The following is a 16,062-nucleotide window of genomic DNA, read 5'->3' as shown; positions in this document are numbered from 1 at the left end:
ATTCGGTATGTCTGTCAGGCATCGTGATTTACATAACAGGGACTACAAGCAAATACCTACATCAAGAAAATAACAAAATCCACCACCTTGATTTTACTATGCCAAAAAATGACATTTATAAACTGGTGTTCATGGCCAAACTAGTTTTAGACATTGTGCAAATGTCTGTATGGATAGAAATGGGCAGCATATCCCTCTAATAAAAGTTCCTGGTATGATAATATCATGGTCCATGGTGACCAATATTTCAGAATTTGTCAGTGCTGTGTCAGCTTGTGACATGTTAGTCCTCAAAAATCTTTCAAAGGTTTAGACTATTACTATCTACCTTCATTAAGGGTTTTGTATTTTTATCGTAGAATGTTTTAACTGCATGTGCAAGATACATTACTAAGCTTGCCTGAGAGAAAAGCAAAACATAACTACAAAAAATAAAATCATCTGTCACAGCAATTGCATGTAGATTCACACATGGGTTGTGACATCTAGCATTTTGGTATTTCTGACAGTTTTCGATCTATACTTCCTATCACAAATTAGGTAAATTACCAAAAGTTTAAAATCCTATACGAAAATTAAAAAATGACCTAAAATACAACAGGTAACATATTTGTCCCAGTAGATGATATAGTTTGGTGGGATACTACATGCATGTGAACATTGCTGCTACCCCTCTTCATTTCAGTTATGTCTGACTATAAATTCAAAAGCGATTTGGATACATACTGTTCATATTCCATGCCTTCACAGTATGGTACGGGTCAGTTTTGACCCGGGCCAAGAATTCCCTCTTAATAAGTCTCTATACCAAATTTTGACTACAGATTCGTTTTAAAATGTATAAATAGTCTATCTGGCATTAATAAATGGATGATTAATCTTTAATTGATGTTTCAGAGAGTAGGGATGGTGTATTTTTTAGGTATTACACCACTCGTTTATATAGGTATTACACAACATCTACTTTCACACAATATGATGTCCTGTTTTACCCAAGACATGAAAATATAACAAGCATAATGATTTTAATATATTTTATTGCTGCCATAACCTCAGTCAATGAAATGGCAGCTCTGGTACCTTTATATGCTTATGACCTCCCCAACACCTCTTTTAGATTATTTTGTTACATTGCAGGTTCAGATCTCGTGCCTGTGTCAAGGCACCCTCTGACCTCTGTATGACTGTTCCTTATGTTTACCATGTATGATCATCCTTATGCTGTTTTACTCTTTCACTGTTTCGAGATTCCCCCATGAACCTTCAAAGACCAACAGGTGCCTGTCTCTGCGGGAACCTGGGCAAATGTGGTGGGAACACAGACAGTTCTCGAGACAGTTTCAAGATCACCACTGTCCCATAAAAAATGCACAGACATGGCATGTACAGTTTCACTGTGTCAAGATTCCCTAAAATAACCATTTTCCTTGATTTGACACACACTGGTAAATCCATTTCAATAGGTACAGAACAGCCTCAATGTACAAAAATCCTGCACCTGTACAAAAGTATAAAATTTTAAAATATTTTCATTTTTCTGTAGTTTGGGTCTCTTTAGGAAAAGTCATCAAATTTCAGGCTAAAAGAATGACATTTAGGGTATTTTTTACTGCTGTCAAATGTCAAAACAGTAAGGGTTAAATTGTCAAAACAACTGTCATTTAACCCTGCTGCATGGTGACTCGTGGAACCCCCGGCTGTGGACTCCATGCGCTACGTAAAAAAAACGCCGTTTAAAATAACGCAAAGGGTAGCGTGCAAATCGATAAACATTCCGAAAGTAACCGTTGAGTACTTCGCCGCACGCGTGAAATGCGATCTTCAAACATGTCCTTCAAAATCAAGACGTTAATTTTCACTTCGTTGTCGCAAACTCAGATCTCACTTAGACTTGGAAACTGCATTCACTCCTCTTCCGCCCTCCTTCTCCCCGTCCGTTTAAACTCCTCCCCTCGTGTGGGTTGTTTTTTCTTCCCCCCGTAGCCCTCCCGTGTTTTGTTAGAGACGCCGAGAATCTCGCCGACATTTTTTGCACAACATCATCAGAGCTGACGTGGGGACTACGTGTGCAGCGGCTCAGGCCATCCACTCCTACCGTAATCAGTGACGAGCCCCACTACGTAAAAAACTTCGGTAAGTTATTGCAGTCATTACAAACAACAAGAGGAGGCTCTTAAGGGGGGAAATAAAGAGCAAAAGACAGGGAGAGGAGAAGGTTCCTCCCCGAGCGACTGACAACAGACGTGTCATTAATGCTGGCCAGCCTAACTTAACCGCTTTGACTGGGGGAAACGCCAACGTTTTACTCAAAGAAACTGTCTTTTTCAAATAGCTAGACTGGCCCGCTAAGTTAGCGATACTTAGTTTATTCTGTCACATTCAGTGCTATTTCTTTATAGACTGACATGCTAGCTAGCTTGGCGGGTTTGGTTAGTCTCCAGATGTTAGCCAACTACCTATCTTGAACGTTATAAATTAATTCTTTATTATTAGTTTATTGGAAATGGTTCGCGCTAGTAAGTTGCCAATGTTAAATCTGGATGGTAGCTGGTTTTTGAACATCGGAATGTGCACATTTTAAATTGATTCATGTGCCTGACTAGTTCGCTAACGTTGAATTAGCTAGCTAGTTGGCTAATGTTAACAAGCAAGCAGGCGAAATGGATCTATTAAACGTTAGCATGAGAAGTTACAATCCACAGCAGGTGCAGCCATATTAAAACCAAGATAACTTTTTACTGTTACTGTAGTTCCAATTTCATATCTCTCGTTGGCTAACATTAGCTAGATTGCTAGCTAGTCAACGTTACGTCAGTAACAGACAACACAGAAAACTGACGGTTGTTACCTGCATTTGCATCCAACCTTAGCCTGTTCATTGACCTAAATGTTGTAACTTACGGTTAAATTTACGATATGATTCCAGTATTCATCTAATTTATATAATTGGAGTAGGTGTTTGGGTGGTTAACGTCAAGTTTTTACATTTGAAATTGTCTTTCGCTGGCAAGTTTGCTAGAATTGACCGGGCCAGCAACTTGGCTAACTCTTTCAAATTAGACAAGTTATGAATGCTGTTCGACAGCCAGTTAACGTTAACGTTAATTTCAAACTGCAGGATCAAAGGGCGGGTGCAGGTTGCTAACCGCAGCTAATGTGGCTGCATGTCAGCGCGCTAGGGTGGCTATTCTAGCTAGCCTAATAGATCGCGAATAAATCGAAGGTACTAAGAATGGATTAACGCTGTAGTTGTGTTTTTTTGCATTTTGCAGCATGCATGTAGCAAATTATTTTAAGTCTAATTTCTAGCTGTTTTACGAATCCGAATGGCTTGCTAACTAGTATCAAGACGCTCACTGTACATGTTAGCTAACGTTGTCTAGCAAAACTATTATTAGATTGTGGATATGATTTACAGTATCAAATGTACTTCGGTTGTTGGCCAGAAAAGCTCGCTAGTCTATTTTCAAGTAGGTTTTTTTTTTTTTAAAGCTAGCGAGCTAACGTCACCTTGTCGGTAAAGTGTCATTTGTTTCTGGCCGTAACGTTAACCTACGGTAGCTTGCTAACTTGCGAGACACTTGGAACAGGTTGCAACCTTAGCTAGACTAAATATGATCAAATGGTCTCAGCTGGGCAGCTAATACTTTATTTTTACTTAATTTTTCCAAGTTTGCAGTTCTTTACTCAGGCCGTCAACTTAGTTTAACTGCTCGACTGCTAACGCTGCTAACTGCTGAAACGCTGATGCGGACATTTAGCTAACTAGTTAGACACATTTTAAAATTGTTAGATAGCCAAGTTCGCCAACTTCGATAAATCTGCATGTTGCCCGCTAACTGCTTTTTAAAATGGCGTCAGTTGATTACAACGAAGGTTCTAGAAATGGCGCAGACTTCTTTATTTCCTCTCTTTGGTCCATTAGCAAAAGGCAACGCCTTGGATAAGTTGCTGGTATTCACTGCACTACTCAGGCGACTTTCACAAATGACAGTAATGTGAATCCACGGACCTCAAAGGTCTTAGCAAATAGCAAGTCCTTTGGAAGGTTAGCTGTAACATGCTGAATTCTCCTCCACTTGTCGGATTGCGACCTATAATTTGTCTTGTTGGCGACATGGACTTTTCTGTCGCCCTCATTTCATTACCGAGTACATATCGTAAAGTACATGACGTACCTGTCAAGCGACACGATTTGACTGGATAGCCACCAGCGATATGGCATGGTGTTGTGCAAATAAAACTGGCATTGTTTGCGAACTTATCGAATTGATAGTCACTTTACTAAGTTAGACTAGCTATGAAATAAAGCTAGACATTTTTTAGAGTGAAAATTCAATGTGTGCATAAATATGGCAGTTAAAAGTGCTGCGCGAATATACTATTTGATCTGCAAGAGTTAGATCTAGCTATACTGAAATGTTTTCACCTTTTTCGAAGTGCACGAAAAAGCAGCTGTAAACTTGAAATTATTGCTGGCGGCTCAGTTGGTCCCCCTCTCACTAGTTGCTGTAATTACTGTGTGATCAACTCTGGGTGTCGGTGATAAATGCTGTTTATTTAACAGAATAAACGTACCAATAAAGCAACTTTAAACACTGTTAGTATCTGAATCATATTTTGATAAATCGGATGGGTGTACATTTTGAAACTTATGACTGTTTCAGTTATATATGTTGAACATCTGTCAACTGTTTATTTGTGGAGTTCCAGTACCCAGTATTTATTTTATTATTCATTTTTTTCAAGGGGAATGGTGAACCTTTCTTGAATTCTGTAAATGCTTGCTTATATAAAAATCAAAGGATGCTTGTGGTTGAAGGAAAAGCCCTTATTTTTAATGAGTTAACCATAACAAAATATGTACAAACCATACTGCTTACCGCAAGGCTATCATTTTCTTTGCTTTGCATTCTGCTTGGCATTCCCAACATTATTGTAAAAATTAATACTCCAAAATTAGAATACTCTTTTAGTGCTTAAAATTGGAAAGCATTAGGATAGAACTTCTTTCATGTTATTTACATTTTTGCTCAGTGGTTACAGGTGACATTAGGGTAACCATTTATATTTGCAGAAGTTGAGCTGGTGGAGGGTATAATCATAAACCCTTCACTGTACAAGAAAACACAAGTGTTAACTGGCATACTGAATGTAAGTTTATAGCCAGGAATTACAAACATACTGACATACATGAAAGTGCAAGAGAAGGTGTATGAAACAACAGTTTGAAGTAATGGGCTCTCAATATTAGAAAACAAAAAGCATGAACATTATCCAGCAGTTCAAAACCTTTGAAGTTTTAATATTAAATATGTGCACACCCGTATAGCACACATAACTGCATTCTCTGAAGCAGGTATGACCAACCTGTAAAAAATGTTTTCAAATTTTCAATGCACAGTTCAATCCATTCTTCTCAGAACTGTCAACCATCTTGCACAACCCAAACACACCTTGCTCAAGGGCACACTTGTGTTTAAGACTGTAGTAGGTTTTTAAGTATGTTATGTTAGTAATTTTAGCATTAATCTAATTTATAATATCTCCCTGCTGCTCCCACACACTTCAGGGGCGCACATGGAACTCTGAATGGATGTATAAGGCATCAAGCCCTAGGGTTACCAGGGGCCTGCCTTGCTATAAAAGATCCTCTGTTGGTCTCCTGATAGGATCGTGAATTGATAAATAATCACAGTTTGTACAGCATGAACTTCCACATTGTTCCAGGTCATCGCCTTACAATTAATACACTTATGTGGTTTAAGATGAACTGTCAAATGTGAGAGAAATTTACACACACATTTAAATACTTAAATCTCAGTTATCGTAATTATTTACCAGTGATCTAAGTGAAATTAGAGAAACCTTTACCATTTTCATGCAGAGTACTCTGGAGTGGCCACTGACTGGAAAAAATTGTGATAATTAGAATACACAGACCTCTGTAATTTTTTTTTCTTTAAATACAAAGTAAGCAAATCAAAAATGTTTGATTAATTTGATGCCAGAGCCTTCCTCTGGCCTGTCTGTTTATGTATTGTCACAGTTTTGTTAACTGAAATGTGTTACTCTAAATATTTAGAAGAAATAAGCAGAGTATATATTTTCTGTTCTTTTTAGTCCAATGACCATGGAAACTGTGGTTACCTCTCAGCAGGATGGAAGTGTAAATGATTCTTTGTCTGATGGAGAAGCCATTCAAATTCAGAATGAGTCTGCCAACTCTCCCATTTCTTCACTTACACAGGTAAATGTCAACAAATTAGTGTGATGAGCAGCTATTCTCACTTTTCTTTGTAACTGTAACTGTATCTGTAGATTTTGATTTCATTCATTATGATGAAAATAAGTGAAGCCTGCTTTATATTCTGCAGGGAAATGCATATAATGATTGTCTTTGTTAGAGCACAATTGAATGCATATTAGGAGAGAGTATGTAAAAGATAGGATTTAATATTTCCATACAGATATTCATTTCTGTGCTGTCAAACAAAAAAGATTCAAAAACAGATTTGTTAAACACTTCAGAATTAAAGGTGAAATGGGAAGCATTTGTTGTGCAAAAATTTCTGTCTTTGTATGCAAAGTCTTATTATTGGTACATGTCCATTGTATGTGTAAGGTTATCTAAAAATGCATATATTTATATATAGTGTGGTGTAAACAGTATTTTTATGTGAGCTTCCTTTGTGTTTTTCAAAATATTTGAACTGCTTCTCAAATTGTTTGCTTTCTAATTATGATATTTTGTTTGCCCTAAACTGATAAGCTAAATGGCCCCGATTACAGTATGGCACATCAGTCTTTGATCTTGCCTGTCGGTTAGTGCAGGGTAGTGACTCAGGTGTATAGTTTCACTTAATGGGCGTTCACACTTTCAGCATATAGGACTGCTGTGTGTTTCTTTCTGTCTGTCAGTTAGTCTAAGAACAGATCCCGTTGATCAACAGTTCAGTAAATAAATATCTGATATTAATTCTTTACATGCTTGGGAAATTATACATTTCGCTGTAATGAAAACTAGTGTGTGGTCATGGACAAGCTTGCAAAACTCTGGATTAGTGGATAATGCTGCACCTATATTTGCTAAACAGTCGGTTTCTACATTCTTTAATTATCTAAGTTAGCATTCTGGACATTGAGGCCGTGGCTGCTTTGATTTGTGCAGGTAATGAAATAAGGAACATGTTAATGAAATCTCATCAAACCATTACTGTAGGCAGAATGTAAATGAATGCATACCACGTTCTGTAACTCAGGGAGAATTTTATCTGAGGAATGCAAAGAAAGCCCCTGTTTATGGCCTCACTTCTGGGGTTTTAATGGGAACGTGCCTTTGTCATGTCATATGGGAAAACATATGCATGCATTGCAATATTACCAATCCTCTATATAGAGTTTGATGATGTAATTCTTTGTAGGTGTCAGTAGGCAGTAGTGGAGGGGTCGGAGGGTCTCCAGCTGTGACGGTGGTTCAGTTACCCGGAGGCCAAACCGTTCAGGTCCAGGGAGTTATCCAGGCCCCCCAGCCATCTGTCATTCAGTCGCCACAAATACAAACCGTTCAGGTACGAACTGTCAGCCCCTGCTACAGCTGCCGCTTAACTTGCACCTGCTGTTTGTGACCGATTGTTGTGGCACTGCTCAAAGTGTGAATGAAGCTGTCACACAGCAGAGGAGAACACAGCTCCTGTGTGTGTGTTTATAGGACAGCAGTGTGTGTCTTAATTGGATTCATCTGAGTCAGTGGGCTTATGTGTAAGCTTATCAGTTTAACCTTCATGTACAGGATTTGTTTAATTCTGTGTCTTGTAGGTTATTTGAATTTGACAGAAATATTGTAAACATTTTTTTGCATATTACTATGTTTTAAGCATATATGTCCTGCCGGCTGGTTAGTTTGATAAGAGCATATGCTGCATATGTTGTTAGTGAAGATATGTGTAGTAAAGCCACACTGAAATTATGCAGCTTAGGGTACAGTATGTGACACCGTGCTTATGCAGTGCCCCGACTTGCAAAGTTTACGTTCCCACATCCCAATGTTTACCAGGTAGCAGCAGTAGCTGAATCAGAAGATGGAGAAACTACAGAGGCTGTCAGCGACTCCCAGAAGAGAAGAGAGATCCTCTCCAGGCGTCCGTCTTACCGGTGCGACAGGCTTTGCTCACAGGCATTTGCATGCTGGAATGAGGACGTGTATTGGGGCTGACCCTTTCAGAGCGCTGCTGGCTCTTTGGCTGGAGCTTTCAGAAGTGGATGTGCACAAAGTTATGCACCCACTGTTGTTTTATTGCAGACAGGAAATCAAGGATGCGTGTATAATGGAACACTCCTCCTGAGTATGCACATGACTATGATTTTATCAGTACTGTTGGCATTTTCTAGGTCTTGCTTTGCTGTGTTTCACACTGATATATTATTCAGATAATTGCAATATAGTAAACGTGAAGTATGGATAGCATCAACACTTCATTGTGGTGTCCTGGTAAAACACGTTTGTGGTGGAAATCATTGGAACTTTTGTCTTGGTAGAGTAGGACTGAATGAGTTTGACATTATTGCTTCTCTCTGAGCACTGTCACTGCGTTAAATGGGAGAATTTGAAATTCATTTTTTGAATATGATTTATTGCAGGAAAATTCTCAATGAATTATCGTCAGACACACCGGCCGTTCCAAAAATCGAGGAGGAGAAATCTGAGGAGGAAGTGACTGCTGCCAGCGTGCCAACCGTGCCCACACCAGCCTCTATCTATCAGACCAGCACAGGCCAATATAGTGAGTTTCACTGCGGATACCTGTAGGAATGAGGAATGAAGAATGCTGTAAAATAGATCTCTGTTGTCTAGCGAGCTTGCTGTCCACAAACTGTATTTCACAAAATGGTTAATAGCTTCTCCACAGTTCCGTGGTGGCTTACTCCCTGAAGATGTCAGTTAGATATGCATTACTTATCCATGTGGGGGTCTAAAGACTGCACAGCAGATACTATGCAGTCTCAGACCAGGGCCCAGTGGCTGAGACAGCAGAGGGTCCTAACGGTTACTTCCACTCCTGCCTCCTGCAGTCGCTATAACCCAGGGTGGAGCCATCCAGATCGCCAGCCCAGGAGGGGACGGGCTGCAGGGCCTGCAGACGCTGACCATGTCGAATTCGGGAACGCCCCAGCCGGGCGCCACCATCGTGCAGTACGCCGCGCAGTCCGGGGACGGCCCGCAGCAGTTCTTTGTGCCAGGCAGCCAGGTGGTCGTGCAAGGTTAGCGCCACTCTCTCCTCACTGCTGTGCCTGGCAACTCTGAGCACCTGTGTCCCATCAGCACTGGCGTCTGCCTGACCAGCGGTTTAATAAAAAGCACGACCAGTACAATCTCTCTGTGAACCGTTGGACGGGAGACAGATCTGTGCTGAATTGGTGCAGTGCTGTTGTGATTTAGCGACGCTGAGGAGAGGTTTGTCCTCGGCGAACTCTTCCTTTCCTGTGACGGCTGGCCATTTGAGTCTGCCTCTGGCCTCTCTGCTTTTGGCAGCTATCGTTTCCCACATGATTCATGTTGCGTGTGGGAAACTGTCTTTAACTGTCTGAACTAGACATGCATGAGGACAGGGAGGAAGGACGCAGATTTCAAACACAGGTGCAAGAACAGGCGTGTGCAGAAGAAGAGGAGCAAATAATCATGAGATTGTTTGCATATTATTTTGCATTAACACTTGACAAAGGAATGAAGCTGAAGTTTGTAATGTAACATTTAGGGAATAAGATGGATAGGACATAATTGGTGTAAGCTTTTTTTTTTTTTTTCAGCAGTCATATTATGCAAACGCTTAGCAGTAAGGATTGCTTCTGTCCATGAAGGCATATCCGTAGATCCCCAAATTCCCATATTCAGTTGGATGTCTGTTTAATCTCAACCTCAGCATGACCTTTAGTCAGTAATGTCCGTAGATTGCTGCACGATAAATTAGCAATTGAGTTTTTAATTGCCTCCAAAAATGTAATGGATAGGTCCCTTTGGTGGTGTCGTGTTCAGCTTAGTGCACACGGATGGCAGATGACGCGTGATGACCGGGTCATTAGTGCTGAAGTCGGCCCGGCAGCTCCAGCACCGCGCTGCGCCTCCGGTGTGCTTCGGAAAAACACTCGCAGGTTTAATGACCCTTTTCAGAGCTTTTTCCGTCCCCTTATCAGATGTTGGCGTAGCCCCCCTGCTGGGAGCGCGTCACAGGCTAAATCAACATGTGGAGGGGAAGTGTTTTCCATCCAGTGTCTGTACCAGCGAGAGGCAGGATTCATATGTGTCGCCTCATTGTGCTTTAGGGAAAGCATACCACTGCATTCTTCAGCTCCCACAGCAGTGCAATGTAATGTACAGTATGTGTCATTCATGCTATGGGTTTCCTGTAAAGTAACCTTGTCTAGCATCAGCTAACGTCACTCACATCTTATGTGAATTCTTGACATTTTTTTCCCTCTTACCTCTGAAGAGGAATGATGTAGTATTTCTTTTGAAAGGACAACGTTGTAAAATGTTTCAGTTTACAATACTTATGAAGGTAATTTTAATATATGTTCTGTACCTCAGCAAGAGAAGATGAGATTCTCTCTAGTTAAGCAAATTGTAAGCATATAAAGGGTTGTCCAGAAGTGCTCTAATGCGTGTGAACTACAAAATACCATTTTTTTCTGGATGAATTTGTCTATTGTCCTCTTGCGGGTTACTCGTCTCTTATGTAAAATTGAATTGCGTCATACGGTCTAAAAATACTTCTGACCCCTCCGCCCCCCCCCCCGTCTCCCAGCTGACACTGATGCATTGTGTTGCTCCTGTCGAGCTGTGTGCCTCCTCCAAAGTGCCAAAGCCTTGATCTCAGAGCAGGGGGGAGGGGCTCCAGGGCCAAGCCATGTTATTGACTTCAGGAGCTTGGTGATGTCATTGTGATGTCAATGCCCTAAATTGTAGCCATAGACATAGTTGATTGGCAACCACTTCACACAGAAAGCAGAAGGAGAACGTTTCTCCAGGATTATTAAAGCACAGATATGGCTGTTACTGGAGACGAGACTGAATCAGGTATGTCAATGCTGCTTTAGTCTTTTTACGAGTTTTTAAATAATGTAGCTTGAGTGAACTCTGAATGTGGTGGCTTTAAAGTCAGAGGGGAATAGACCAGATGGTTTTACACTGCATTAATCATGCATGTTTTAAAGAATCTTGGGTTCATGGGGAAACAAGATTTCAAAGATTATATGCTTTTGAGGTGTTTCTGTTTTGATGTCTTCTGCAAAAAAAATGCGGATAAGTGAACGGACTGCTAACAGTTGTTTGTTGACTACAGTCTGCTTTCTACTTTAGTAGGAGAAAAGACAAACACCAAAATGTGAGTTGCTATTTAAAACTGAATGAACCGAAAACAAATCAAAGGCAAATTAAAGACAGGATGAAGAGCTTTTGAACAGCCCGGGAGCTTTCAGCAGCCCGAGAGCTGCCCAGAGTGTTGAGTTTCTTTTTCCTCTGTCTGCCGCTGAAACGCCAGAGCGCCCGGGCCGTTCGGCTGACAGAGGGCTGACGTCGTCACATTTCCTGGAACCAGACCCCGGGAGGGAAACGGAGGTGCTAAACGGCTAGTAAGCCACGCGCTGACGTCAGTCCCGAGTCATGCTGTGATTACGGGCCGTCCCCTTCAGCGGGAGCAAGGCTCCAGCCGCTGAATCATTCCGAGAGGCTGCGCTGCAGCCCTCTGTCAGCCGCTGAAGGTCTCATGGAATGAGCTGTGACATCATTTCCACGGACTTGGAAAACAGTCTGCTCAAATCAAATTAAAGTGCATACTTGATAATGTTTTTTTTTAAATCAATGGATGCTTGTTGTTTAATAAAGCACAGCGCATCATGTTATTAATTTATTGAATCTGTAACCCTCTTAAGTAGTACATGTAATTTAATTTAGTTAAATTGTTTTATTGGTGGAATTGATTTCCCATTTAGTACCCTTCCAGTACAAATTTATTGCGTGAAAAACAACATCAAGCCCGAAAAAGGAGATGAAGTAATTTGTCTGATCGAGAAAAGATAAATCTCATCTAAATCAAATCTAGCACTGGAGCTAAACAGCCTGCACCTGTTCAAACTGGACACGCTTTATTTCTCATTAAAAAGCAGCTGAACAGAAACTCATCTCTTAATGTTACCATATATTTACAGGCTCACAAATGTAAGTCTGTTAGCAAAAGAACATTGTTTGCTTGGACAGGAAGGTCATCACACTAGTCAGCCCCCTGGAGAAAACTTTAAATCTTCTTTCCTTATTAACGTCAGCGCGCACATTCTTAATCTACATGATAAAGGGAGCAGAGCATTGTTGGATAATCCTTCATTGTTTAGCGTTTTGTAGCACCGTTACATAAAGCAAGCCATGGACTGGCTTTCATTTGACTCTCAGCATTGTGTGCTGATAAGCTAAGAGACTACATCCTCAGTCAGAGACCAGCATGCATTCTGTTTGCCCCGATTACGTCAATTTCATTTACCGTGTAATACAGCAGTAAGCCCATAGACAGGCTCTTGGGTTTGTGAAATTTCGTATTTTTATACGCACAAGAGCACATGCTAAATAGGAGGCCCTTCGAGTAGAGATTAATGTTCTTTAATGTTGGATCTGGCACATTCTTATTAAGTTAGTTAATGAACTTGACTTTGCTGCCGTGACTCCAAACCCAGCTACACAAAATCCTCAGTTAAGTGAAATTAATTTGATGTACTTTTGTCAGTCTGCCTTTTGTGCTTTGGAATGCTTGCAAAGCCAGGAACTCTGACGGATCAAGACCTTTGACGTCACGCTGACGAGCGATCCTTTCAATGGCATTAGTGCTTTCTTTTCTTGTGGCTAGAAATAACCCTCGCCCTACAGTTAAAACGATAGTGCAGTTCATTGGATTTGCACACACCAAGATAATTTTAACCTGGTGGGATTGTTAGCTGCTTCTGTTTCCTGTTGTTGGTATTAATAGGATGTGACTTACAAACAGGAAATGAGTAGATTAATCCCATAAAGTTTCTGATGGAATGGAATAGCTTTGTGCCATTAATATTTTCTAAAAAAAGTTTTATAAAATATCAAAACAAAGTAATTTTATTTTTTTACAAACTTATCCAATTGTGTTTTTTTTTTTTAGTTTCTCAGAAAATCATGCAGATCTCTGGTCTTATTTTACATTTTATTTTACTTTCTTGGTTACTGTCAATGACAGTGTTTCACTTCAGTATTAAAGTCCCAGATCATTAAATTGGTCTCGCATTAAACGTTCATTCATACTTCTGAGAGTTCAAAACTGCTGAAAATGTTTTCCACCACAGGGGTCTTAAAATGCTGTGCCTTGCATGCTTACACTGTAAAGCTGCTTGCAGGTGACACATTGGGTGTGTTGTGATGGCTACAATACTGCATCAGCACAGTGTTGGCGGGTAGTACGCATGCTGACTGTCAGTGTGTTCGTTTGGCAGCTGCCACCGGAGACATGCCCGCCTACCAGATCCGCGCCCCCACCTCCAGCCTGCCCCAAGGCGTGGTGATGGCCGCCTCCCCGGGGTCTCTGCACAGCCCCCAACAGCACGCCGAGGAGGCCACGCGCAAACGGGAGGTCCGGCTCATGAAGAACAGGTAAGGGGGGCACCACCAGGCCGTCCGTCACAGTCTCATTGTTAATGCCTGAGCAGCACGCTCTTCCAGAGGCCAAATCTGTCAGAGACACTGTATATAAAGGGAAAAGAGCCTAGAAATGACTGGAAACTGTCAGGACACTTGGATATTATACATCTGTTACAAGCCATGTTGATATTGTGCAATAGTGCATGCTCTGAGATTCGTCTGCCATCCTGATAATTGGGTTCAGGTGTGCCGTGCGAACCTGCTTGTGCTTGTGCTCGTAGATCACTCCTCTTCAGGATGGGTATTTCTGCTCTGCACCGCGTCTCTCCCTGTACACCGTGCTCTTTTTGCTGACGGGTGCTTGTTTTTGCATGCAGTCTCCCACGTCCTTTGTGTTGACGTTTTTCCCCCTTTGCGAATGCTTGCTGCTTGTGGGAACCTCACTCTGTACCATAGATGTGCTTGGGCAGGTGTTTTCTGTAAATATAAGGTGGTAATTTGGTGACTGCAATTATGTGCTTTATCCAGCCGTTGATGTAATGTTTTGCTGTAATTTTAATTCTGAAAGTAGCTGTTGGAGAGGCATGTAACGTCATAATTATACTGTGATTTGTTAATGGAGTTGGCTTCGTAACCTCTTCTGTATTGTGCTCTTTGGGGCCTGTGGAGGACCTGTGTTTTCAGTATTGGGGTCTTGCGGTGGAGGCCTCCCTGGTGTTGCGGTGCTCACCGGTATTTCATGGCCGATGTCTGTTGTGTTGGTTCCAGGGAAGCAGCCCGGGAGTGCCGGCGAAAGAAGAAAGAGTACGTCAAATGTCTGGAAAATCGGGTGGCGGTGCTCGAGAACCAAAACAAGACCCTCATTGAGGAGCTGAAAGCGCTAAAAGACATTTACTGCCATAAGGCCGAATAGCCGCAGGTGCGGTGTGGGAACCGAGAGACTGATAGAGGCATGAGCTGGTGCGGTTTTACACATCGCCCCAAAGGATTCTGGGGCTGAGCTATTTTCACCCCTTTTTTTGTCGTCGGGTTTTTTTTTTTGTTTGTTTGTTTTTCGCCGTTTCTCGCTTTTGGCCTGGTTGTTACGAAGACCTTGTGAGAGGTGTCGCGCGTGTTGGGCGGCGGTCTCCCTAGCCACCCCCCGTCCCCACCCCACCCCACCCCGCCCCGCGGGCGCGGCCCCGCGGTGCCACAGTGCCCCGCGCTGCCCCTGTCCGTTCTGCTTCTTGCAGGGAGGCCGCGAGAGAGTGCCGCCGGCGGAGGAGGGACTACGTGCAGTGCCTGGAGAACCGGCTCACGCTGCTGGAGCTGCAGAGGAAGAAGCTGACCGACGAGCTCCAGCACCTGAGGGGCGTGCACGGCTGGGTGTCCGATTAGCCGCGCCCAGACGGCCCCCCCCACCCGCCCCGCAAACACTGCTGCATTTCACATTCCTCTCTGCCGATCGACCTCAGCCGGGCAGCGTCTCAGGCCGACCTACGGCAAGCTCTACCCCGGGGACAGGGTTGCGCTGGACGTTTTAAGCGTTTGTAAATGTCATTGTTAAGTTCTGTTGATTTGGCGTCGTGTTAGTATGCCCAAGTCACGCTCAGTGTCACGTCTTAACTTTTTCCCACTGAGGTCAAAATGAATTTCAAGCTACAGCGAGGTACACATTTTCACTGATAATTGCAGTTGTAAAGCACTGGTCATTTTTAAGCCCCAAAGTGCGGCCCTAGTTTCCCGTTATCACCTGTGGGGATGAGAAGACCCTTGGCGTGGTTTGGGTGGATCTTTCGGCACACGCTATTTGTCATGCATTTTGTTTCCAAGTATCCAATGAAAAAGAATTTTCTAGAGACATGTATTACACTGCAGAACTGTCCAAAAAGCTGAACTGCCCCAGAAGCTTATTTTTGATTGTCAAACGTTCTATTGATGTAAATATAGAGCTTTTACGTGCAGCGAGTTGACAAGTCTTGTGAGAGAGCATCTGAATGCTCTGTATGACTGGCCTGGAGTAGGCATTGACCGCCATCCTGGGAATGACCAGCAGATGTACCTCTGAGAGGAATTTTTTATTAAAATTGTTATCGGCTGTTTAACAAGTATTTATTTGGTCTTTTTTTTTTTTTTGTTTGTCATCAGAAGAATCCGTTTTCTCACACACAGTACATTGATAGTGTCTGCTTTTGTTAATTTGTGTGTTCAAGTGGAGAGCTATGCTAACAGAGTGGGGCTGGGGAATGAAAGAAAGCCCAGCAAAGGGTTAAAAAAGCCACACCGTGGCATTGTGTTCAACCTGCACCACCCTGGCTGCCGAATGCATGGCTGCCTTGTGGAGTCGTGTTTTAAATTCGCCCATTGTGTTTGGCGCCTATGTCACGTAAGTATAAGGTGCTTCTCACCCCTGTGCTTTGCACGGTTGTCATGCT

At 42.2% G+C, this 16,062-nt stretch overlaps 1 protein-coding gene across 3 annotated transcripts; it reads left to right on the top strand.

Annotated features, from left to right (window-relative positions):
• The first annotated feature begins 2,007 nt into the window (after positions 1-2,007).
• On the top strand, positions 2,008-15,721 carry LOC118770979 (cAMP-responsive element modulator-like). 3 transcript variants are annotated; one of them, XM_036518785.1, is made up of 8 exons: positions 2,008-2,133; positions 6,124-6,250; positions 7,425-7,571; positions 8,057-8,154; positions 8,641-8,783; positions 9,073-9,261; positions 13,504-13,660; positions 14,881-15,721. In XM_036518785.1, exons 2-8 carry the CDS (start codon positions 6,128-6,130, stop codon positions 15,023-15,025), a joined length of 1,002 nt encoding a protein of 333 aa, XP_036374678.1. In that variant the 5' UTR covers positions 2,008-2,133; positions 6,124-6,127; the 3' UTR covers positions 15,026-15,721. The 3 variants fall into 3 exon arrangements, with proteins under 3 accessions (XP_036374678.1, XP_036374677.1, XP_036374679.1); XM_036518784.1 differs by having other exon boundaries at positions 2,009-2,133; positions 14,417-14,963; XM_036518786.1 differs by lacking the exons at positions 2,008-2,133; positions 6,124-6,250; positions 7,425-7,571; ... (1 more) ...; positions 8,641-8,783; positions 9,073-9,261 and adding an exon at positions 10,956-11,074 and having other exon boundaries at positions 14,417-14,963.
• Positions 15,722-16,062: the final 341 nt, after the last annotated feature.

This window comes from Megalops cyprinoides, chromosome 24 (genome assembly GCF_013368585.1).
Source record: "Megalops cyprinoides isolate fMegCyp1 chromosome 24, fMegCyp1.pri, whole genome shotgun sequence".
Classification (NCBI taxonomy): Eukaryota; Metazoa; Chordata; class Actinopteri; order Elopiformes; family Megalopidae; genus Megalops; species Megalops cyprinoides.
Note: the sequence above shows the minus strand (reverse complement) of the source record. Positions and strands in the feature narration are given on the sequence as shown.